This window comes from Anolis carolinensis, chromosome 4 (genome assembly GCF_035594765.1).
Source record: "Anolis carolinensis isolate JA03-04 chromosome 4, rAnoCar3.1.pri, whole genome shotgun sequence".
Lineage (NCBI taxonomy): Eukaryota > Metazoa > Chordata > Lepidosauria > Squamata > Dactyloidae > Anolis > Anolis carolinensis.
The window spans coordinates 213721529-213748304 of NC_085844.1; the positions used below are offsets into that span (position 1 = coordinate 213721529).

The 26776-nt window shown below is 39.2% G+C and overlaps 1 protein-coding gene and 1 long non-coding RNA gene across 2 annotated transcripts in view; one reads left to right on the forward strand and one right to left on the reverse strand.

Annotated features, from left to right (window-relative positions):
- The first annotated feature begins 11 nt into the window (after positions 1-11).
- LOC134298443 (uncharacterized) overlaps positions 12-26776 on the forward strand; it is a 28257-nt gene continuing 1492 nt past the window's right edge. Inside the window, exons 1-2 of the long non-coding RNA XR_010005539.1 lie at positions 12-193; positions 19634-26441. This is a non-coding gene — a long non-coding RNA (uncharacterized LOC134298443). The remainder of the gene's footprint in view (positions 194-19633; positions 26442-26776) is intronic.
- On the reverse strand, positions 6789-22836 carry fam83c (family with sequence similarity 83 member C). Its single transcript, XM_003220531.4, has 4 exons — positions 22288-22836; positions 17773-17940; positions 15942-16066; positions 6789-11212 (listed from the first exon to the last, which is right to left on the reverse strand). Exons 1-4 carry the CDS (start codon positions 22834-22836, stop codon positions 10378-10380), a joined length of 1677 nt encoding a protein of 558 aa, XP_003220579.1. The 3' UTR covers positions 6789-10377.

Below are 26776 nucleotides of genomic sequence, written 5' to 3' on the forward strand. Positions count from 1 at the left end.
TCAGTTCCGGTCCACCCAACCCACGTCATCGATTTGAAACATAGAACATCTGTTAGAGTGACAAGAAGGAGTGAGTTTCCGAGTCCATATTGACAATTAGCATTGTCTTTCCCCCATTACTATATCTCAGGCATGGGCAAACTTGGGCCATCCAGGTGTTTTGGACTTCAACTCCCACAATTCATAACAGCCGGTAAGGAATTATTATTATTATTATTATTTTATTTTATTTTCTTTCTGTAGATTTTAGGTTCAGTCACACAGCTGTCTTCTGCGCCAGGCTTCCATGTTGGCTTGGTCTTTTGAAAAGGCCTCCTTCACAATGTCTCCATGGCAACGCTCTGACCCTCTGTCTGTCTCTTAGAGTGTCTCCATGGCAAGGCTTCATTGATTACCAGGTTGCCTTCCTATATATATATACTGACATCTTGTGGTTCCTTTTGAGCCCTGCATAAACCATTTGTTAGTTTTGGGGACCCTGCTCTCAAAAGAAAATCTATTTTCTTGTTCAAAGCCCTCAATCCTTTTAAATTGGATCATGAAAGGTGTGTATGCCAAGTTTGGTCCAAATTCATTAAGCCACGTAGGAGCCTTTGTGGTACAAACCCACCAACCAATATGTACGCATACTTTTGACTTTTATATCTCTGCTACGTAGTTTGGGTACTCTGTGTTGCCCGGATTATTTGAAAAAGTCAATTTTGAATTGTACAAAATGCACAAGGTTGTAGATTAACTATAACTGACATCATGCCAGGTTAACCCCGAGAAACTCCCATCAGTTATGTTGGGCAAATTTGCTCTAGATGCATCATGGGTGGGGTTCAGTGTGCTCTCTGGCTGTAGTGTAAACTACAACTCCTACTATGGTGAGTCAGTTCCCTCAAACCCCTCCAGTAGGTTGAGTTAGTCATGGGGGTTCTGTGTGCCAAGTTTAGTCCAGGTCCATCATGAATGGAGGTCACAGTTTTTCTGGTTTTGGGTGAACTACAGTTCCTAGAAAGGAAGGTCAGTTCCCCCCAAACCCCTCCAGTAATCAAATTTCGGCATATCGGGCATGCGTGCCAAGTTTGGTCCAGATCTATCAGTGTTTGGGTTCACAGTGCTCTCTGGATGTAGGTGAACTATAACTCCCTTAAATCAAGGTGAATTTTCCCAAATACCTCCTTTTTTTGCTGGTCATGGGGCCATTGTCTAGCTGACTCCCGCCTTCCCCAACCTGATTGGCCTTGACAGAGACGAAGGTTGTTCCTCATTGGCCAAGGCATGGGGTGGGAAACCAAACTCCCGCCTAGTGCGGCGCCTTCGACCTATCAGCAGCCAGATGGGCGGAGGGACGGGGCGGGAGATTCAAGCAGACTTCAAACTTAGAAATGTATAAAATAGTTTTATTTTCACTGTATCGTTACATCTCGCATGTCGATCTATCGCGGCTTGATGTCCTTTTCAGCTGAATCGCTTTAATAAACACTTTGACGGTTTTTCCTTCAACTTGGCAGAGCCTTTTTTCCTTTCAGTCTCAGATAAATTATATTCTGGGTTATTTTCTACTTTTCGGTCGGCTCGCCAAGGTTCGTTCCCTCATCTGGGAGACGGATCGGATCTCCCTCACGGGGCTGATCCATACCGAATCGCGGTCGATAACACATACAATTCCAAAATGTTGAGGCCAATTCCCCTCAAAACCCGCTAGTATTCAAATTTAGGCATATCAGGCATGCGTGCCAAGTTTGGTCCAGATTCATCATTGTTTGGGTTCATAGTGCGCTCTGGATGTAGGTGAACTACAACTCCTATAAATCCCTCCAAAGACTTACAGTATTTTTTGTTGGTCATGAGGTTTCTGTGTGCCAAATTAGTTCCAAGTCCATTGTTGGTGGACTTCAGAGTGCTCTCAAATTGCAGGTGAATTATACATCCCAGTACGTACAACTCCTATAAATCATGGTAATTTATCCCCAAACTTCTCCAGTATCTTCAGTTGTTAATCAATTGCTCTATTTGCTGTGTGCCATAGAAAATATTAGGAAAAGGGAGAGGCAGTAGATGGGGTCATGCAAATTCCACATCAATGGAGAAGGTAAGAAACACTGGGATGTCTGTGGTGGAGGAAACACATAGAATCTAGGATGAAATTGTCCCTGTATGAAAGCCTTCACTTGGGTGGTGGGCAGTATGGTGTTTGTGGAAGACATTGACAGGGTTCTTGTACATGTTCAAATTGGTAGAAGCAAAAGGTTGTGGCAAAGAAGCACAAAGTGAAGAGGCTGAAACATCATTTTCTGCATACTGTACTCATTCCAGCCTACTTTCCTCTCTTGCTCTCTCTCCCTCCCTCTCTTCATGAAGCCAAACATACCAAGAATAAAAACCACATAAAATCAACTAACCCAAAGTTCCTCAAAGCAGACAAGAGCAAAGCGGATTTCAATCTCTCAAAGTGGATGAGAGCATGAGGCACAGAGACTTATCCTTTGAAGCCTTAAAGCCCTGTACTGTGGTGCTAGAGCTCTCTTTGGCGCTAGCGTGTAACTTAAAACGCTGTTCATATGTCAAAGTGAAACCCAGACTAAGCGACAGCTCTTAACTCAAAATGATCTTAAGTTGGGATGCTCTTAAGCAGAGATTACACTGTAGTTACTTTGCAAAAGATTTATTGAGCTGGCCATAGAATCCTAGAGTTGAAAGAAGACCCCAAGGGCCATCCATTCCAGTCCCATTCTGCCATGCAGGAATACACAATCAAAGCACTTCTGACAGATGGCCATCCAGCCTCTGCTTAAAAGCCTCCAGAGGAGGAGAGGCAGCATATTCCACTGCCAAAGACCTCTTCCCTGCAGAAAGTTCTTCCTAATGTTCAGGTGGAATCTCTTTTCCTGCAATTTGAACCCATTGCTCAGTCTCTTAGCCTCCAGAGCAGAAGAAAACAAGCTTCTACCCTCCTCAATGTGACATCCTTTCAAATATTTACATATGGCTATCATGACCCCACTCAGCCTTCTTTTCTCCATGTTAAATATACCTATCTCCCTAAGCCACTCCTCGTTGGGCTTGACTTCCAGACCTTTGACCATTTTGGCCACCCTTTTCTGGACATGTTCCAGCTTGTCAATATCCTTCATTCATTGTGGTGGCCAGAACAGGCCATAGTATTATTCCAGGTGACCATTGATGTTGGTGCTCCTGAATAATGGTCAAATATGGTCTGGAACAATTCCCTTCATGGCATACCAGTCCTTAGTACATGAATCTCTACTTATGAGAGGACATGAGAGAAGCCTTCAACAAGGATGGGTGTCCCCTGTGCAACATCCTTGCAGACAGCCAATTCTCTCACACCAGAAGTGACTTGCAGTTTCTCAGATCATTCCAGACACACACAAAAAAATCAATTTGTTTTTAGTCTTATCTATATCTATATTTTAATGTATTCACATTTGTTTTAATTAGCATCGCTTTATATTGTTAGCTGACTCAGTCTTTATATCAAGATGAAGTTTAGTGCTATGCATCAGCTATCTGTTTTGCAACGGGCCCTTTGACACATTTGCAATGCTAACTGCCATGCCTCATGTTGTAAAACACTGGGGATTGTAGCTTCACTAGGCACTGGAATACTCTGGTTTCAGTACTAATAAGAAAGAACAAGTTCAGCCTACAACCTTCCTGTTCAGGCTTGCATGAGGTGTCTAGGATTGATTGATTAATTAAACAATCTTTTGTTCTAAAACAGTGGTTCTCAAATGGAGTTAGAGGCTAGATCTGTCGGATTTCAAATCTCAGAAGAATCAGCCAGCATGGAGTTTTTAATTCCAGCATAATCCAAAGCCTTCCTGGGTTGAGAACCACTGTTCTGAAGGGAATTCTTCTCCAGAACCCGGGGTTTTTAAAAAGTTATGCAAAGACTTCTACTTCGGTGGCTCTTGTACAGTTGTTAGCTCTGCTTCGCCTCCAAGCCTCTGGCCCCATAAGAACAAATTGGTATCAGTTAATTTAACAACCTAACAGAAGGTGGCAGTCTACACTTCACTTCTGAAGCTGTTCGTAAGGCAGACCTGTAGCATTTAAATTGATACACAATTTCCATACTTGGTGTGCCATTACAGACCAGTGAATATTCTGTTTTCAACTTCTTGGCCTCTTCATATAATTGTATACAAGACAGAATTGAACTCAGTAATTGCAAATACACGTATCTCTCTTTTTCTTCTTTCTGTGTGAGTAGAAAACTAGGTACAGTACAAGTCAGTCTGCAAATGATGCCAAATCCTCAGGAATGTAAAAAATTATAAAATTCACTTGTATACTATGACTCTCTAATCAATGAACTCAACATTCATTTTTGTGACCCCTGTTAAGTCCTTCAATAATGTTCTATAATATGCTTCTGGTCCAACTGTAATCAAAATATAAGGTTAATTATTATTTGTAGTTTCAGAGTCTTGGTATACATTCTGAGATCCTAGGATGACTTACTTTACTTAGGCGATCCCTCGTAGGTCGAGGATGATGGTCCTCCGTTTCCGGTGTCTTGGGTGTGTGTCCGCAAGTGACTGAAGAGACCTATTTTTGATCTGCAAGTTCTCCCACAATGAGGACATCGGTTTCCAGGTTGAAGGCGGTCTCGGTCAGGGTTGGCTTGACGCTCCTTCGTCTTGGCACGTTTTTCCTTTAAGCCCTCCATTCGTGCCTCTTCAAACTCCGCAGCACTGCTGGTCACAGCTGACCTCCAATTAGAGTGCTCAAGGGCCAGGGCTTCCCAGTTCTCAGTGTCTATGCCACAGTTTTTAAGGTTGGCTTTAAGCCCATCTTTAAATCTCTTTTCCTGCCCACCAACATTACGTTTCCCGTTCTTGAGTTCGGAGTAGAGTAGCTGCTTTGGGAGATGGTGATCGGGCATTCGGACGACGTGGCCAGTCCAGCGGAGTTGATGGCGTAGGAGCATTGCTTCAATGCTGGTGGTCTTTGCTTCTTCCAGCACGCTGACATTTGTCTGCCTGTCTTCCCAAGAGATTTGCAGGATTTTCCTGAGGCAACGCTGATGGAAACGCTCCTGGAGTTTGGTGTGACATCTGTAGACAGTCCATGTTTCACAGGCATATAGCAGGGTTGGGAGGACAATGGCTTTATAAACAAGCACCTTGGTCTCTCTACGGATGTCCCGGTCATCAAACACTCTCTGCTTCATTCGGAAAAATGCTGCACTTGCAGAGCTCAGGGGGTGTTGTATTTCAGTGTCAATGTTGACTTTTGTGGAGAGGTTGCTGCCAAGGTTTTTAATTAAGTGTTCATGTGACCTGCCCTGGTTTTCATTGTTTTTTCCGATTTGGGTTGTAATATATATTCGATGATTTTGCACTGTTATATTGTGTTATGATTTGTTGTTTATTTTGTTATATTGTATGGTGTCTGGGCATGGCCCCATGTAAGCCGCCCCGAGTCCCCATAGGGGAGATGGTGGCGGGGTATAAATAAAGTTTTATTATTTATTATTATTATAAGGTAGCGGAAATGGTCAACGTTTTCTAATGTTACACCGTTAAGCTGTATTCCTGGCTTTGCAGAGGGATTAGCTGGTGCCTGTTGGAAGAGCACTTTGGTTTTCTCAATGAATCTACACTATAGAATAGGGTGTATCTGCACTATTAATACAGTTTGCCATCCCTTTAACTGCCATGGTTCAAAGAAATCAAATCCTAGGAACTGTAATTTTACAGGGTCTTTAGCCTTCTCTGCTTCATCAAATGACAACTCACAGGATTTCATAGCACCGGGCCATGACATTTAAAGAGTTATTGAACTGCACTGATTTTACAGTTCAGATCAACCCACACTACAGGCAGCCCCCAAGTTACAAACAAGATAGGTTCTGTAGGTTTGAGATTTCACCTCACTTTCTGTCCCTATGATAATTGGATTTTGAAAAATTTGGCTTATTGAAGAAACAAGGATTGGTGATAAAGCGTCAGCGGAGACCCTTTCTCCCCATGATAACTCTTCCAGGAGTGAATTTCCCTTCGGAAGGGTAGATTTCTCTCACTTCCTGTTGTCTCACCCCCATTCTTAACTATGAGTCATTTGTAAATCGGATGTTTGTAACTCAGTGATTGCCTGTATATGCTAGAACTGAAGGCAACGTGTTTCCCCAAAAATAAGACACTGTCTTATATTTATTTTTCCTCAAGAAGGCACACTTATTTTCAGGGGATGTCTTATTTTTATTAAGTATGGTGCAACAGTCTACATTTACTCAAATATAGTTAAATCGTCTTCTTCTAGAACATCGTCATAACTCTCCAAACCCGGAATAACATCCTGAACTTCTTGCAACTCTATTTCCTTTAAAACCATTGGCCAAAGTCTTTCATGTTGATCCATAGAGCTCTCATTAAATGAGCAGCTCTTATCCATGTAACAGCTCGGAGTGCATTGGCAACAACACTGTCAGTGATTTTATTCCTTGTTGATGGGGCTGCCTGCACCTCTCTGGTCACCTCCGAGATAGCAGCTGTCATGATGGGGCAGATGAGAAGGGCTGCCCGTCTTCTTCACCATTCTGCACCAGTATGCTGCATAGCCACGCCTATCACTATGTCTTATTTTCAGGGTATGACTTATATTGCGCAAATGCTTAGAAATCCTACTGCGGCTTATTTTATGGGTATGTCTTATTTTGGGGGAAACAGGGTACCAGTAGATTCTGGATAATAAATAAACCATGACAAGTATTATAGATGAGACAGGAACATTCAATGGATACATTAAATGGATCCATATAGCAGGCAGGGTTATGGAAAGATGTATATTTTTATTGGATAAGAAATGGTATTTTATATCTCTAGTGTACAATTTTGACTAATCAACAAACAAGCTTTCAGAGTCCTTCCAGCATGGAAGGTTGTTGCCTAGGACAACTTTCCTGAGAAATTAAAGACTGGTGACTGCCCTGATATGCTGCCCTAAAATAATAATGTATGCTGGTACTCGTGAGGTTATAATAAGAATAGATATATGTACCTAGATAAGTATGAATACCATTAAGATAATACTCCTTGTGCACCTCTGAGGTTGCTGAAGCCTGTTAGCTGTGTAAATTCCTCAGATGAAAATATATTATGTCCCTGTGTAATTGCCTACATTATATCATTAAGAGGATTATGACTATATAGATCGAATATTCCTTATCCTGAATATCAACATCCAAAGTATTCCAGACTCATCCACATGGGTGGCTGAGATAGTGACATATTTGTTTTTTATATATCTTCATATATACAAACTGTGCTTCATTTATTATTAAAATATTGTGTACAAAATTACCTTTAGGCTGTAAGATGGATATGAAACATAAATTAATTTTGTGTTTAGACTTGGGGGTCATCCCCAAGATGTATGATTATGTATTTATATTCCAAAATCCAAACAAAAATGAACATCCAAAACACTTGTCACAATATTAATGGATAGTCAATCAATACAAGGGACAGAATTCTGTACAAGTGAAAGCCTTTATGAAATGTTTATATAATGCTTTATCAGACACTAGTAAATTAAGGAGGAACTTGATAATAATGATGACAATAATAAAGTTTATGATGGATAAGAAGCTATGATAAATGGTTTAAAAGGATAATGTTCTTACATGTACTAATTATTACTAAGCCTGTTAAATGGATGCAGATAGATTCTTGTTCAATCCCCATGAAAGTCCTTATGAAATGGATGATACCCTATATACAATGTAATTTGTTACCCCCTAAAAGGCATGTACAGTAGAGTCTCACTTATCCAACATAAACGGGCCAACAGAATGTTGGATAAGCGAATATGTTGGATAATAAGGAGAGATTAAGAAAAAGCCTATTAAACATGAAAATAGGTTATGATTTTACAAATTAAGCACCAAAACATCATGCTATACAACAAATTGGACAGAAAAAGTAGTTCATTAAGCATTAATGCTATGTTGTAATTACTGTATTTACGAATTTAGCACCAAAATATCATGATATATTGAAAACATTGACTACAAAAATGCGTTGGATAATCCAGAACGTTGGATAAGTGAGACTCTACTGTATATGCTTATATCTATGAGCAATTATCATAAGTAGCTTTATAGTGCCAAAATGGACTGCTCATTTCCCAGGACGATTTCCATACTTTAAAATAGTCTAGTGGGTTGTTGATTATAACCTTGCCTGTCTGATTTAACTGTCCTCATGTGTTGGGTACTACCAGTAGAAGCTGATATAAATTACCCCAGACAGAATCCATATTATCTGAGCAGTGGCAAAGGTCCTAAATCCCTCTGTCTAAGGCTGAAGCTACACTTCCGTATACTGTAATCCTGTTTCTAAATCTGGATTATCTGATTTGAACTGGATTATGAGTATATACTGCCATATCCAGGTCAAAGCAGACAATATGGATTCAGAGATTGGATTATATGGCAGTGTCAGGCCTGTAGCCAGGATTTTGGTTCGGGAGGGGCTGGGATTTTGGTTCGGGAGGGGCTGGGATTTTGGTTCGGGAGGGGGGGGGCTGAGTCTGAGCGGGAGAGGGTCTAACCTAGCAAACCTTTTGTATCGTTATCCCAATACCCCCATGCATATGGGATATACTGAGCATGGTGATCAGATCATGATATGAATAAACATAACAGTTTAAATAATAAATGTAAGGCCTTCTCGCGGACCACCCTGAGAATTGGGGGGGGGGCTGAAGCCCCTCAAGCCCCCCGCCCCCGCCCCCCGCCCCGGCTACATGCCTGGGCAATATAGATGAGACCTAAGAGCTAAGGGTAGGGAAACCATGTCTATTTCAGAGCCCAGAGTGTCCCCTCCACTACTGCACCAGGGACACTTTCAAGAGTGTTCCCCAAAGAAGCGACTCTATTGCCTTTCCTATATTTAAGAGGAAATATGTTTCAGATTCTTATCTTCAGTTATTCTTATTCTTCTAACTCTGTCCTTCCCTTCATTTTGCCCAAATCTTGAGTAATGAATGCATCAATTTGCCTCACTGTGAAGATTGCTAGATTCCTGGCAGCCCCCTGTTTTCTTGTTTGGCATCACTAATACCTTGCCCCAACTTCCTTTCTCTCCTTGTCATACAATTATAGAATTGAAAGAAAACATTAAAATGAGTGATCACGGCCCTCCAAAAGATTCCCACAACAAGCCCAGAAAATCTTGGCTATACTAGCTCAACATATTCTAAAAACCAAACAGACAAAACACATCCAATTACAATTATGAGAAATAATAAGCGTTAGTGATAACAACCTGTTCCTCCCTACTAAGTGACAGCATAAGGTAGTCAAAGCTAAACATATTTAAGCTTAGCTGATTGTAGATAATTAAGCAATTAACTTCCCATGGAAATAAAAGAGATTTTGGCTGGACTGTGCCTTAATTCATTTTCAGTGACTCATGTAGAAGGAACTATGTTTGTGGGCATCCATTATGAAAATCTGATTGACCACTGATATGAGATAAATCCATTGTGTTCCTGTAATTTAAAAAATTCAGAAGACAGACAGAATACAAACCTAATTCAGGTTACACAAGTGATGTTCAGGACATTTCCAGTCATCTATATCCACCCTTTGGTATAGCTTCTTACATACTTAATATCAATTTCAGTACCCAGAGATCTTTATTATAATTACATTGTACAATGAACATTGTTTATTAAACAGCAAGGCCAAGGGCAATTACTAGGAAGCAGGAAGCACAATTTTTGTATTATGGTTTCTGTAGTGAGGTGTAAACTGGGCCCAGTGAAATTACCACTTCTGATAAAGAGCTGTAGTGAAGCCAGTGTACTACTCTTATTAAGTGAGTGATTTCTTCTATTCATATTTATTTACTGGTTTATAGCATTTTCAATTCTATCCTTTCTCCAAATTGTTCAGGGTTATATAGATGCCCCACCCTGCAATTTACTTTCATTGGCGTTGACCTGAAAGATAACATCTTTTCCCAAGGTCATCCAATGAGTTTATTGACCATAAGCCAGCACTCAAACCACCATTAATTAGTAATCTAGTTATCATTTAAGTACTTCTGAGAACCATTAAATATGTCCAGAAGGAAGACATCTCAGATTGTTAATTTTTGCAGCTTTCAAAGTATTTTATTTTTCAGATGAATTATAGAATCATGGAGTACCAGAGTTCCTTTAGCTCTCATATATCATATATGATAATTTTTCTAGACTTCTTACAAAGATACCTCAGTATTTTAGAAATGTTTTCGACACCTATGTCAATTAAAAACAAGAGATATTGAGCTTCTATATTTTGGAATTAACTATTTCAAATACATCATACTTTTGGCTACGATAAACATTTTGCTAAAACCACTTCACAGATTACATCTCAAATCGACTGTGAACTTGTTTTGCTTTTGATTTGTTATAATTAGTAATCATATCCAATTTACTATGACCAAGAGTCATCCTTTTTTCATCTCTGTGTATGTTGCTCTTGTTTTCTCTTGGTGCATCATCAGAGACACCAGAAGAAGAAGGAACTGAGAGTTTCTGGCCACTATTCAATGATTTAGTTGGGTTGTAAATGAGATCTAGTTTGCTATATCCATGAGTTGCTGTTTTGTCATTATTCTGTATTTTGCTTACATTGTCCTTCGTTTGAGTGTTATAAGGGAATGCCCTGTTGCTGTTTGTTCCAATATTCTCAGGGAGAAACTGCAAATCGTGCCCATTTCTTGTATTGTCACCTAGTATTGGTGATGATGCTGATAGAAAAGATGTTTTAAGTCTTGGCAAATTAGAGATTTCATTGAATTGATACTTTAATTTAGCTGCGGCACTGCAGCTAGAATCTGATAGGTCCCTGGGCTGGTATTTCAAGTTACTAATCCCTAGTAAACCTGAAATGTCCTTGGATGTTGCCTGGTTTAAATATGGCGATTTCTTTATGCTGTCTATGCTGTAATTGGAGAGGCTACTTGAGGGGCTTGTGGTTTCACTTTCGTTTTGTTGAAACCCCTTTAAAACTGGCTCAAAGTTCTTCAAGGTCCTGTGAGAAGATAATATGGACCTTTCAGCAACGGGGATACTGAGTTGATTCACAGATCTGGATTCAGCATATAAGCATCGAAACTCTCTGTCAAAACATTCAACAACTTTCCCTCTGAAGTGTATTACCAAGCCAGTATGAACCTGGCTGCACAGCCATGTAAAACTGAAAGAGAAAATAACCAGAAACAGCATTAATAACTAATGTTGTTATTCTAATTTCAAATATTATTTGCCTTAAAATATGGAAGTTGATTGGACAGAAATAGTAATTTATACCATGGCTATTGTTTCAGTGTTAGGCTGTTGAGCAGTGAAACAATTAAAGAGCATTATCTTAAGATGGGTTCACATGCTTGATGTCCATTAGGTAACATTAGAACTATTACTTGACTATGCAAACAAACTGGTAAAGTTATTATAGATTGTGGTTTCCAAGCATCTATACAACAAAAATGAGGAACAACCTGAAAGGTAGCAATTATAAATTCCAGTAATTGGATACAGCTAGGCTGGTGGAAGTGAACTTTCCTACTACCTGTTTTTCCTCATTGCAATTCCTATGGCCCTCTGAAAAACCTACAGTGTTGAGGGACCCTGTTGAATGAGTTGAACTATAGAATGGGGCAAGGAGGGGGAAACCCTGTAAACCAGATACAGTGATACTTTGACTTAAGGATTTAATTCATTGCCTATGTTCTTAAGTCAAAACATTCTTATCTCAAAGCAAAATTTCTCATTAAAATACTTTCAATCCATTCTGGGCCCCTGAAAACCACCCCAATTTTTTGTTATGTGTTTTTTAAATAAGAAAATTTGCTTTATAAATAAAAAATAATGTATAATATGTTCAGATGTAGGCAGTACGATTCCATCCAGTTTTTGTGGCAAGGAAGTATATTTGAGGTGACAAAATGTGTATTGCCAGCAAGACAAAACAGCATCATTTTATTCATACTGTAATTCCAGCTTCCTCCTCTTTCTTGTGCTCTCTCTCTCTCTCTCTCTCTCTCTCTCTCTCTCTCTTTCTTGAAGCACATGCACTTCCTGTCTAGGCTGAGGCTCTGCTATACCAGGGTGGAGTTTCTGCCTTGCAGGAAGATGAGCCAGAGCTGCTCTGACTAGGAACCCAGTCCAGGTTTTGTTCCTCTCTGGATCTATAATTGGTCAAGCGACCAAACTCAGAGTGCTTCCCAGTGGTTCCACTTCATCCTGAAAAGAAGTGACTAGTGGAGTGATGCAGGGTTGAGTCCTGGGCTCAGTACTGATCAATATCTTTATTAATGACTTGGATGGAGGTTTAGAGGGCGTTCTTATCAAGTTTGCAGATGACACCAAATTAGGAGGGATAGCTAATACTCCAGAGGACAGCATCAGAATTAAAAATGACCTTAACAGATTAGAGAATTAACAAAATGAATGTCAACAAGGACTAATGTAAGATACCACACTTAGGCAGAAAAAAATGAAATGCAAAGATACAGAATGGGTGATGCCTGGCTTGGCAATAGTCCATGTGAGAAAGATCTTGGAGTCTTTGTGGACAAGTTGAACATGAGCCAACAGTGTGATGCAGCAGCTTAAAAAGTCAATGGAATTTTGGGCTGCATCCAAAGGAGTATAGTGTCTAGATCCAGGGAAGTCATGGTACCTCTCTATTCTGTTTTGGTCAGACCTCACCTGGAATAATACTGTGTTCAGTTCAGGGCACCACAGTTTAAAAGAGATATTGACAAGCTGGAAGGTGTCCAGAGGAGGCCAACTAAAATGATCAGAGGTCTGGAGACCACGCCCTATGAGAAGAATCTTAAAGAGCTGGGTATGTTTAGCCTGCAGAAGATAAGGTTGTGAGGAGACATGATAGCCATGTATAAATATGTAAATGATGTTATAAGAAAGAGGGAGCAGGCTTGCTTTCTGCTGCCCTGAAAACTAGGACTCGGAGCAGTAGGTTCAAATTACGAGAAAGGAAATTCCACCTGAACATTAGGAAGAACTTCCTGACTGTAAGAGCTGTTCAGCAGTGGAACTCACGGCCTCAGGGTATGGTAGAAGCTCCTTCATTGGAAGCTTTTTAAAAAAGGCTAGATGGCCATCTGCCAGGGGTGCTGTGATTTTACTTTTCCTGCATGGCAGTGGGTTGGACTAGATGGCCTGTGATCTCTTCCAACTCTGATTTTATGATTCTCTACCTTGCTATTAGAACTGGTTTAGGGGCAAAGAAGCCTCCTTTGCACTGTTCATAGGTCAAAACAGGTCACTCTAGGCCAAGTGACGATTTGTAAGTTAAAACATACATATGTTGGGACATTCTTATGTAGAGGTTCTGCTATAGTAGCTCCTTCAGTGAGTGTATCAGTTCAATTCATGGAGGGAAGATCATGAATTTAAGATGATGGGCAAAAATTCAAGACTCACTTAGTCCCAATAACACCAGGATTCCTGAATTTATCGACTTTGGTACTCCAGTTTTGCTCTCTAAATTAATTATGATAGTTCTTCAGGAAGCATTGTAAAGAAAGACCACTGAAACAAGGATAGTCCTACTACTTGGCAACTCTAGGTGGCATGTATAGACAGTACATTTTTACAGAGGTTGACTGTAGCTGCAAATAGGACTCGTTTGCATTTTGCCAATTGTAGTCTGAAGCATTGCTCTGGGGTCAAGGGAAAAACCGTCTGTATGCTGTAAGACTCGAATAACCTCTTATGAACGCTTAGCCCTTCAACTTGTTTTCAAGTGCTAGGGACTAGCGGGAAAAGTAACTGAAAGCCTCTGACCTTTTAGAAAGATCTTCTTTCTTAAGATAATAAAAACTATGCTTTCAGAGTTTTAACAGTTCGCCATTAAGCGCAGCGGCCAATATGACTAGACAAGTAGATCTCCATCATTATTAAAGGGCCCTGCTTCAGATCCGTTTGCCATTGGGATAATAAAGGCTTTTTGATGTGGCACTAGGGTTACAGGATATGAATAGGATTTTAATTGATTTTAAAGGTTTTAATTGTTTATTTTTAATATTGTTGATATTTAATTCTATGTTAAGGTTGGTATATATTCGATTTTAAATTGTATTGGATTGGTTTTATTGTAAACTGCTTTGACTCTTAGAGAGAGAAAGTGAGATACCAATAACAACAACAACAACAACACTTTCCCAAGTCAGGCTTCCTTCATGTCTCTGTATCGACAGAGGGGTTTTTTTTTGTTTTTTTTTTTTGGGGTAGGGGAAATTTTCTAAACATGGTAAAATAGTTTGTTTGCTGTTCCTGCTTGTTACCTCCTATTAGCTATCAACCTTCTGTTGTAGTCTACTCTACTGTTTATTTACTGTTTTGGGGATTGATTCGTTTTGTTTTTATGTATTTATTTATAATATAAAATATTAGCCACCTTCATTAAGATTTCAAAAATATTTAAGCAACAGGTTTTCTTACAGATCAATAATGGTATAGACAAGCAAGAGAAGTATGTCAGGCAAATTATTCCCACTTTTGGCAGGGACTACTAGTATTTGGAGGGCCAGGTGTGAGACAAAGATGAATCAGATCCTAATATCAAGGCATTTCCAGGACAGAACTCCTGAGTTTTTATAATTTAGTTCCTGTAGAAGAAGAAATTTCAGGAGTTGCAGATTTATGCATCCATTAAAATAAAATGTTCCCTTCTACCAAAATAGTAAGTGTACAAGAGATTTCTTCTCTTTTCATTTTTTTTTAAATTGGAGAAGAAATGAAATAAATATGTTTAAGTGAAGTAGATTAAGAGAGGCTGTTGATACCAGGAAGTCTAGGGTCTGTGGTATGAGAAATTTTGAATATTTCATCAATAGTGTGTAATGTTTGTCAGATAAACTATTTTGTTTCCAAATGCATTTGACAATGGAAGGTCTGACTGCCAGGTTAGGTGTTGGCTCTCAAGGTCAATATTATAATCCTTCCTGTTCACAGTTATACAGAAAAGAAGCCTCATCTTGGTATATACATCAGATTACTCTACACTGTGGGAACATTTCATAAGTTTGGCAGATAGCCCATTAATTCAAACAGAAGGACAAGAAAAAGGCTATTACTAAAGTTTTTCTGATATCCCAAATGCTGACGAGTCAGGTGTAGATTGCATGATTGGAAGAATTATCAGTCAAGCAAATACAAGTTTGTAATTGTTGGGGTTTTTCTTAAAGTAAAACTATTTCCTCATAACTAAGCCAAGGGAATGGCATGCAGATAGAAAGTGAGATATGAAAGCTATACTTTGTGTTTGTGTGTGCCTTCAGGTCATCTGCCACCTGTGTCAGACATGTGAACTTTATGGAGCCTTCTTAGGCAAGAAATACAAGATGTGATTTTGCCATTTCCTTCTGCTGAAATACAGCCGCAGCTGCTGTTATTCCTTCATGGTCTCCCACCAAGAATGACCCTGCTTAGCTTCCAAGATTGGGGCGGGGGGAATCTGGTGCCTTGAAATAAAGATATAATAATTTCAAAAAGGAACTGAGTTATATACATTGAATTTGCACCTGTTACTATTACAATAACTCCCAGAACTCTATGAGTCCAAAAAAGTAATGCTTCCAAATTCTGTGATGGTCCATGTGTATACCTACCTATGTATTTGAAAATACATTTGAAGATTTGGGTTAAGCACAAAACTTGTGAAGATAAAAAGGACGTACTATTTATATAACCCTTAGTTCATCAGTGATAGGATAGGACAAAATAAAATACATCCAATGACATTCAGGATTTCTTCTGAATTAAATCCCAGTATGATTGATACTTTTAAAACTATATATTAGAGGGCATATTATCCAAATGCACAGATTTCTGTCCTCTCCAAAAAGTATTCTTAGCATGCATGAACATCATTAGACCCATTGTTCACGACATCTCACCTGTAACTTCCTGCAAGGACTTGTTCACAGTCTATCAGCACAAATTTCTCAAGTGCTTGCCCTGTAAGCTTCTTGCCAGCTTTACTGTAATACGTGTCTCCACTCACACAACGTATGCGCATGTTCTGAAATGAGAAGCAGAAGGCATGGAGATAGAAATTACTAAGACAGATTGACTTTTCCTTTCTGGAATGAAATTATGTGTGCACATAATCATACATACACAACATGAAACTTGCAACTGGTTGTTGCAGTATGTGTCTCAATAAGTATTTTAATGAATCTTAAGGAAATGTTTATATAAAATCCAGAATAATCAAGGTTTGCAGTGCTTTTTTGTACATTGCTATTACTTGCTCCAAAGTATATAATGGATTCACTACCACATAGGGTGCAATAATTGCTGGAGGTGCAGGAAAAGGAACTGTTTTGCTTCATGGGGTGGGGAATGTTCTGGAAATACCACATTGCTATAAAATACTGGAAATCATTTCTAGGACTCTGCCCATTTCATTGACCACTATTTCTTATTTAAATACTGGAAAGTTATGGCAGCTCAAGAAGGCTTGAGATTATCATAGTGAAATTATTAACAATCGCTACAAGTAGAATGCAGTATTTCCGGTATAACAGAGTGCTACTTTTTAGAAGAGTGTGAACGATTTTCTTTAGATTGACCAACGTGCTAAATGTTAAGGAGGTTAGTCAGTGAGTTCATTAAAAATGGAAATAGAATATTGGATCAGATGAACTAAGACTGATTCATCAGGGCAGTAGCTCAAGAAGTCTACGCCCTTATTTATAGAAGACAAAGTTAGGCATGACAGCAATAGGCCTACTATTTTATGTTATGTGCATGTTTTTTAAAAAACGAAATAAATTCAGGGCTAAGGAATTAAATCATCATGGCATCTATCATATACTTCCCTAATCTTTTCCCCTTGGATGCTCTACTTCTCGGTTGAGCTCCACTAGAAGCTCAGAAATGAGGCTGTCTGGCCAAAAAATACTTGTGGGGAAATAGTGGTTCTTTAGCTCTAATTCCTGTTTTCTTCTTCTTATCCACCTGGCAGAAAGACAGACCATTAAAAATGCAATTTTGTTCATTAGATGAATGACATAGATGCCACCTACCACATACAACTTTCACATTACAGCCAGCCTTCCACATTCACAGGAGTTAAAGGTGCAAGAGCCTCGTGAAATTTTAAAAAATGCTTTTTACCTGGAATAATGCCTCTCTAGGAATTACTAGGTCCTCCAGCACTTGACACTGACCACAGAATGATACTGGAGGACTTGAAAATTCCTAGAGATAACATTTTAATCAAATCTGTGAATAAGCAAATCTGCAAAAGTCAGAAACTCAAATGTGAAGGGCCAACTGTAGATAAACATAGTATCTTTCAGCAGAGGCAGTTCACATTTTGAAGTATTTGTTATTAAGGTAGCATACCAGAATTTGTAAGTCTATATTTATTCATAATGTGAACATTGTTCCCATACTTTCTCCAAGTTCTATGCATTCAAATGGCAAAGGCAGGCAAAATGAAACACGTAATGTTTTCCCTGTCAATCCACCATTGTGTAAAAGGCTAAGCCTCTTTCATTCATGCCTATCATCTGTCTGAATATCTATAGCATTGAATGTCTTTACAAAGGAAACAGTGGGCTGTGATGATATATCAATGTGATTACTAATATTATGCATACCAGTTTAAATGACAAACACCACCCTGCTACTCCATCAATTTATCTGTCAGTCATGGAATTTGAAGCTTCAGGAATACCAGTTGTGTGTGGGAGGGGCATTAATGATCAAGAAACCTACTGGAAAGTCGTCCATTGTGAGATCCATTTTAGTGCACATTTCAGCAAAGTATTTCAAGTTTTTTTCATCAAGGATCAGGTAAACAGGCACATGCCTCTTGCTTGATGCTTCCATTAGATCACTGAGTATTTCCATATCTGTGAAGAGATCCATCACAATTGCAATCACCTATGTAGATAGGAGGGAAGAATTGAAAATGTTTAGAAAGACAAGCACTGGTCTTGTATTTTTAGCAAATAATTCCTCAAATATTATATGAGGGACCACCTCACCCCCTACAAACCACAGAGATCTCTCCGTTCTGAGGACCAAGACCTATTGGAAGTCCCCAGTTTTAAGACCTTGCGCCTAACAACAACTAGACACAGAGCCTTTTCAGCAGTGGCGCCATCTCTCTGGAACACTCTGCCACCTGAAGTTCGTGTCTTACGGGACTTATCAGCCTTTCGCAGGGCATGTAAGACACACCTGTTTCGGCAGGCTTTTGATTTCTGTTATTGATGTTTTTAAAAGATGTTTTAAAGATGTTTTTAAATTGTTAGATTTTAGCCTGTTCTTGTAAGCTGTCCCAAGCCCTAGGGGAGTGGCGGCATATAAGTTATAATAATAACTTATAATAAATAAATAAATAAACGAACAAGAAAGCATCATTGTATCAGGCTGTATCCCAATGTGCCTTTCCCTACTAAACCCATTGAGCGCAGCTAGGTATAAATCTTAGCAAAATGCATTTGTTTGTCTTTTCAGTTTCCTTAGGTAAAGTGAAAAGGGTAGAAAGAACACTGACAATTTAAGATGTGCAGATGATAATATATTATGAGCCTACGAGAACCTTAAGATCATCTGGAGAGGCCCTGCTCTCGGTCCCACCTGCCTCACAGGCACGGCTGGTGGGGACGAGAGACAGGGCCTTCTCGGTGGTGGCTCCCCGGCTGTGGAACTCCCTCCCCAGTGACATTCGGCAGGCCCCATCCCTTTTGGGGTTCAGAAAAAAACTGAAGACCTGGCTATGTACGCAGGCATTCGAAGAATAAGCATGTGTTGGCTTCGACGCAGTCTGAATTATGGCTCTTGCATAAGGTCTGGTACATAAGGAATGGCATGGGCACTTTGCATTGTTTTAAACTTTGTATATTGCATTTTATGACTGTTTTAACTGTTTTAACGTTTTAGTTCATTGTATATCAGTGTAACGGCATCAATTGCCAATTGTAAGCCGCCCTGAGTCCCCCCGGGTGAGAAGGGCGGGGTATAAATGATTGAAATAAATAATAATAATAAATAAATAAATAAATAAATATTACTAGCAATAGCAAAGATATGGAACTTTTGAGGAAATGCAAAGGAGAAAGTACAAACATTAATTTACAGTTGAACATTAAGGAAATGAAATCACAATAAGAGATTATTTGTTGTGGTTTTTTTGTCTCTAAGTCATTTCTGATTAATCGCAACTCTATTACAAGATTTTCTTGCATATGTATTAAGATGCGTCAGTCAGTCAGGGTGCTTCTGTTACCGATGTTCTAGCTGTGTCCATGTTTGCCATGTAATAATAATCTTTGACATTTGTAGTTGCATAGAAGTGTAAATTCCATAATGTGTGTCTTTCTCATCCAAGTGCTATAGTGATGAGTCTATATACGATTACTTCTATACCCTCTATTTAATTCCTAGGCATACAGGAAGACCGTAACAAATTCTGATCATACTAATCTTGCTGTGTTCACTTCCTTGCTGATTTTATGACATTCCAGCAAGCAACTGCGCTACTGATCTAAACCATCAATGACAATTACCTCTGTGTATCTGCACCAAATGAGATTGCAACTAATCATCCACCTTTCATGTCTTTTTGCAGTTTTCTCCTGAGGAGCCCTTGTCAGTTCTGTTTCTGCCATGGACTAAAGTAAGCCCAACCTACCCCTGCAGCAAATTTTGGATAGGCAATTCTGAACTAATTGAATTAATCTCACCCTTTTCAGACTTCAGACAAAAGCATGATATTTTGAAATGGTTCCTCCAAATATAACTCTGCCTATAAATAGAAAACCAATAAAGAGTGTTATGAAAACTTTTCCTCTCTCTATGCAGGAAAGGTGTTATCGGGGTGGAGCAACTGAAAGTGGTATTTCACCACTCCTTGCAGTCTGAAGAGATATTTGATTGTCTACTGTACTTCAGCTGTACAGTGGACAAAATATACTGTATATGGTCTTCCTAAAGAAAAATAGATGTAGACTGTTATTCCCAGTCTCTGGATATACATTTGACCAGAGAGAAATTGCTATTTTTGTCCATATGCCCAACCATTCAAATTGGGATACTTTCCCTTTATTTTTGACATCTTTTTTTTTCTCATGTGTTCCTAAGGCATGTATTTGTGATATAGTGAAGGAATGAAAGAGGCCCTTGTAGGGGGAAAATGGTAGCGGGGAGGAGTTAAAAAACCATTCATTCACAGATAGATTATCATTAAAGCCTACGCCTTCTACCTTTTGGATTACTAAAAAGTGTTGAGGGAAGGCCATTTACAGTAGAGAATCAATGTGTAGGCTTTTAAGCAGAGGCTGGATGGCCATCTGTCGGGGGTGCTTTGAATGTGATTTCCTGCTTCTTAGCAGGGGGTTGGACTGGATGGCCCATGAGGTCTCTTCCAACTCTACTATTCTATGATTCTATGATTCTATGTGTAGGGAAGAATCAAGCCATCTCTGTGTTTACATTATGAGAAAAATGCTGGTTATTCCTTATAATGCATAATCACCACTCTCTGAAAAACCTGGATTTTAAGGTTTGTTTTGGTTGTAGAATATCCCAGATTTATTTTATTTATTTTATTTTATTATTCCATCTTTCTCCTAATATAAGGACTCAAGGTGGCTTACAATAAACATAAACAGTGCAAATCAGGACAATGTAAATGCATGATAATGCTCTACAATCTAGACTACCTTCCACAAATCTTCAGAAAAGGTTCAATGGAACTACATTATATTGAAAATTTTACAAATTATTTCTAAGGAATAGTATTAATATTCAAATCTATTCATAGGTCTTTTAAAATTCACCATTAATTAATCTTAATAGGTATTGTAATACAAAAAAAAATTCTGGATCTTCTGATGTAACACACACACAGAGAGAGATTAATATTTTGGAATGATTCTTATGAAACATTTTTGAAATTTTGATTGTGGCAGGAACATGCCAGGACAGGAATCAACAGGAATCTGAATACTATTCATATACCTTTCTCAAAAGAGCCTTGTGGGTTGGTCCTTGTGGTGTAACATTTTCCACATATATTCCTTGACTGATTCCTGCCCTCAGTCTTTAGTGGCAACGGTTAAGGCAGAGCTTGCCAAACTGTGTGTTGTAACATATTAGTATGTCAGCTGCATTGTGTAGGTGTGTTGTGCGAATGTAAATGAGAAATGACAAAAATCTTGGAAATGTATGTTATCTTACAAATATATGTATTTAAAAAATGTAAATGAAAAGTTTTCATGAAATCTGTTGTGTCCCCATTCATTTCATTTTTTACAATATATGTTCATCTCTGTATCTCTTATAACGGGTTGGTTTCACCCAGGCATGTCCAAACTTCGGCCCTCCAGGTGTTTTGGCCTTCAACTCTCACAATTCCTAACAGCCTAACAGTTGAAGTCCAAAACACCTGGAGGGCTGATGTTTGCCTATGCCTGGATTAACCTCTGGTTTGCCAGTAAAACTGAATCACTGTTCTGCAAAATGATGCATGTGTAAAAAATGTGTCATCAACATTAAATGTTTGGAAAGCTCTAATTTAAGGGATGGCCAAGCCCAGGGTCTGGGGCTACAATGGGCCATTGGCACCTGGTCCTTAGGGGACATATTAATTATGATGGAATAAATATTTTCCCCATGCCTGAATAGGAAATTATTTTCCTAAGGTAGCAGAGAAAGTTTACATTTTAATGACAATTCTCTGATTTATCATGTAATACTAGGACATGGACAAGCATATCTGTTTTGCAGTTATGAAGTCCACACTCCTGACCAGCAGTGCATTTATTATAAATAATCATATTAGTGGACAAAACCATTTGTGAGAGTGTCATTGGGCATCACAGATTGATTCTATTTCTAGATTCCTTAGAATGCCCTCAGTAATACAGATTAGTCACTAGCCACTGAATGACAGATTACAGTCTGAGCAGGAATGGTGTCTTAACAGTCCATTTCATGGTGCATAGCCCCCCAGTGGGGGTCAGAGGCTGATGCCATTTCTGTTATTTCATTTCTTTCCCTACAATCCTGTTTAACAAAAGCATGAAACTCATTCCTTCCTCCAGTTACAGCTCTTCCCAAATCAAAAGTCACATGAAATATGACAAATAAAGATAAATCAATGTTTATTGTTGATTCCTATTTTCCATATTACTCTACAATACCTTAGTGATTCCATAAACTTTACTTCCTATTGGTTAGCCCTAGCTTCTCCCTTTGTATTATATCAAATGCTCTACTTACTGACTTGGACTTGCATATTAGAGATCTCAGTATTTCCTTTACGTTATTTGCCTTGTCTCGTTGGAAATACAAGCTGACTTCTTGTTGATCATATGCTGTGACTGGAACTGTCGTTGGCCATCCCAGCTCCAGCTGTGGGGGATCAACATCGGACATCATTGGAAAATAGGTCCCAGATGTGACTCCAGAGAGAAGTGAAGCTCTGTCTGCACTGTCCTCTCTATTGAGCCCTGATTCACGGCCCTTCATTGGAGACTCCGGGATGCTTTGGCTGTGTTGGCTCATGTAATCCATGTCTACCTTGGAAAGAAAGGGCAGCTCCTTCTCCTGAGCAATGGCTTGTAGGTAGCCAGCTTCTCCCTGTTCCAGAAAGGCATCCACAGCCAGTCTAGCAGTCTCACTGTGCTGCAACATGGAAGGGCTGATTTCCTTCTTCCAAGGCTTTTTGAGATCTTCTAATCGACTTTTCAGTTGCCCTGTAGTTCCTTGGGAGTTCCCATAGCTTTTGTGAAGCCAGTTCATTGTTTCTGTTGTCGGATAGCCAAACATCGTAAGACAATATTCCTTCCTGTGCTGCCTCTTTGTGGAGACTCTTAAGTTTTCTTCTCTCAGATGAGTCTTCCCCTTTCCTCAATAAAGATCCCTGGTAGCAAACTGTCAGGAGCTCTTTCCTTCTTCCAAACTAAAGATCCCCTGTAACTAAACGTCCAGAGTGCTTTCCTTTGTCTTCAGACTAAGCATCCATTTCTTCCATCTTCTGACAAACTTCTCCAGTCGCTCCAACTGAAACAGAAATAATTCCTGAAAAATTCAGCTGAAGTTGCCTTTTTCATGGAAATGTCAAGAAGGATTTTAATATCTCCTTAACAGGAGCTGCTGCTTTTAACACACAGTTCCCCAAGCAATAATAATTGGTTACGTTCCTACCCTTGCTATCCCTAAACTAACTTCTCTCTTCCAAGCAAAGCCCTAGAACCTGTTCGGTCAGTTTTCGTGTCTGGGGAGGAAATGGGACTGTTGAAACCTGTTCTAAGGTCCACGTGGATTTGCATGGTAATTACAAAACCACAGAACTGATAAAATAATGTAATAACATCAAATTAATCTGGAGATTGGAAGGACAATTCCTGCAGACATCTTTAATTTTTTTTGTCAGGTATTTAAAAAATAAGTACATTTACAGAAGAGGCATACATATGTTTGTAACTGTGGATAGTGGAGCGATTATTCAGATTTTGCAATGCACATAATTAAAAATGCATGTTATAGATTATTTATAAATTCATACAATTTATCTATGCATACAGTCATTTCATATATTTATCTATAGTTAGAAATCTACCACTAATTTCATTTCTCTCTACTGCTTATTGCATTGCTGAATATTCTATTTCTATGCACATAATAAAAGTGAAAATACTGTATGTATGTGTGTGGTTGGGGTGTCCACTTACACAGACAGGCTCCCACTTCTACAAATAGCTATTGCTCCCACTGCTCAGGAGCCACCACTGGCCCTCCTTCCAATGACATTTCAGGTTATAGCAAGTGCCATGAACATGTCCAAGAGCCCTGGCAGTGTTCTCCACAAACACCATACTACCAACCACCCAAGTGAAGGCTTTCATATGGGGACAATTTCATCCTAGATTTTCTGTTTTTCCTCCACCACAGACATCCCAGCGTTCCTTACTCTCTCCATTGGTGTGGAATTTGCATGACTCCACCCACTGCCTCTCCCCTAACCCTTTCCTATTATTTTCTATGGTACACAGCAAACAGAGGAATTGATCAGTAACTGAACATTCTGGAGAGGTTTGGGGATAATTCACCATGATTTATAGGAGTTGTAGGGAGTGGGATGTATAGTTCACCTGCAATCAATGAGCACTGTGAACTCCATCAGCAATGGAATTGGACCAAACTTGGCACACAGAGCCCTCATAACCAGCAAAACGTGCTGGAGATCTTTATGGAAAATTCACTTTGATTTGTAGTTCACCTACATCCAGAGAGCACAGTGAACCCAAACACCAATGGATCTGGACCAAACTTGGCAAACATACCTTATATGCTGAAATTTGATTACTGGAAGGGTTTGGGGGGAACTGACCTTCCTTTCTGGGAGTTGTAGTTCACCCACAACCAGGGAAACTGTGACCTCCACCCATGATGGACCTGGACCATACTTGGCACATAGAAACCCCATGACTAACTCAACCTACTGGAGGGGTTTGAGGGGACTGACTCACCATAGTGAGAGTTGTAGTTTACTCTGCAGCCAGAGAGCACACTGACCCTCACCCATGATGCATCTAGAGCAAACTTGGCCAACATAACAAACTTTAAGTACTGATGGAGTTTCTCGGGGTTAACCTGGCATGATGTCAGTTGTAGTTCACCCACAACCTTATGCATTTTGTACAATTTAAAAATTGACTTTTTCAAATAACCCAGGCAATGCCGGGTATCCAAGCTAGTATGAAATATAATAAAGCTTAAAATATGCACCTTAATTAAATTCCTAAATTGTGAGCAACAGAATTATGTCATATTCCTATCCTCAGGCATAATAAATCTATAAAATTGTTTTTAAAGTATTATTTGTATATTTTGGAATGCTAAAAGGGTTGAGGCTCTGTGGCTGAGGAGGGATGGAATCTGCTTTCTCTTATCCTATTCCAGCACTCAAACCACAGCACCATGTTGGCTCTTTGTGACATTCAAGTAATCCTTGTTGCTAATTAAAATCTATTCTTACTACATTTTTATAAAAGTAATTGTATGATTCATAAGTAAAAACAAAAATCCGTTTTAGATATCTTTTATTAAGATCATTATAAAGAACTTATCTAAAACTGATATTTTGTTTTTCACCTATGCATCATACGAGTATTCTGATTTATTTTTTAGCACCAGTGTTTTGGTTAGGAACAACAGTCACCCAAATCATAGCTCTGCAATAATATTCGTAGTCTATGTGTTGTCGAAGGCTTTCATGGCCAAAATCACAGGGTTGTTGTGTGTTTTCCGAGCTGTATGGCCATGTTCCAGAAGCATTCTCTCCTGACGTTTCGCCCACATCTATGGCAGTCATATCTCACAACCTCTAGGATGCCTGCCATAGATGTGGGTGAAACCTCAAGAAAGAATGCTTCTGGGACATGGCCATACAGCCTGGAAAACACACAACTTGGATCAATTATCATTATTCTACCATTGTTTGCTTACTGGGTGTGACAATACCACCCTGCCATTCATTATCTTGGAAACGAAAGGAAAATATAGCCATATAGGCGTAGACTACAGAGCAATCTGTGAGGAGGTGTAAAAGTCAAGTTTATTATCTTATTTTATATTACTCTGGCAATCAGTGCAGATGATCTGCATGTTGCAGATAGTGCAATATTCTATGTAGAAGTGCAGATCAGAAGAAAATGTTTCTATGAATCAGTAGTTGCAATCTTCATCTAATAAATTGTTTATCAGTCTGAAATCTAACATTGCATCCTCTGCTCATTTTGCTCACATGCTTTGATAAAAGACTTTTCAGGTTTTGTTTCCCATTACGTTAGCATTAGAAAAAAGGTAATCTATATTCTAACTACAAATGCACTCTTACATTCAGGAACACGTTCTTTTTTATTTTTGGTAGTTCCATGTGTACTAGGCAAACTGTGGAATTCAAAAGAGGTTCTAATGTTGAAGTGTAATCCACCAGAAGCTCCTAGGATCTCATCAGATGCAGCCCCTTACCCCCATTTCTACACAATTTTGAGTAGGTTTCCAGACAGAGTCCCATGGAGCCCATCACACAACACAAAACTACTTCTGCTGATCACCCAAGGGACTCCATCTGTAAACTGTTTCAAAACTGTGTCGAATGGAGGATTGTGGAATCAGGGAGCAATTGTCTTACAATCTCCCTGATTTGCACAGAAATGGTTGGAAGTGCTTAATTTAACATGTGATGGGATCCGACAGATTCACCCATGGTAGATTGCTGCACCGGAGCCCCCGTGGCGCATTGGGATAAACCGCTGAGCTGCTGAACTTGCTGACCGAAAAGTTGGCAGTTTGAAACCGGGGAGTGGGGTGAGCTCCCGCTGTCAACCCCAGCTTCTGCCAACCTAGCAGTTTGAAAACACGGAAATGTGAGTAGATTAATAAGTACCACTCAGGCGGGAAGGTAATGGCGCTCCATGCAATCATGCCGGCCACATGACCTAGGAGGTGTCTAAAGACAACACTGACTCTTTGACTTAGAAATGGAAATGAGCACCAACCCCCAGAGTTGGACACAACTTAATGTCAGGGGAAAACCTTTACCTTTACTATATAGTTTTAATATATTTTAATATTTAATTGTTTTAACAACAAATGGTTTACTTGTGTTTTAATTTTTATAATTTAATGTAGTCACATTGTTTTTAATTAGCATTTGTTTTATATTTATTGTTAGCTATCTAGAGGTCCTATGTGAGGAGAA

What these genes read in the sequence shown, in the direction of transcription:
- fam83c (XM_003220531.4), bottom strand. Translation starts at nt 22,836, where the DNA reads ATGTTTGGCTATCCGACAACAGAAACAATGAACTGGCTTCACAAAAGC. An exon ending in TAATATGCAAGTCCAAGTCA is followed by an intron (nt 17,941 to 22,287) that starts GTAAGTAGAGCA and finishes CTATCTACATAG; the next exon opens with GTGATTGCAATTGTGATGGA. An exon ending in GTCCTTGCAGGAAGTTACAG is followed by an intron (nt 11,213 to 15,941) that starts GTGAGATGTCGT and finishes TTTCTCTTTCAG; the next exon opens with TTTTACATGGCTGTGCAGCC.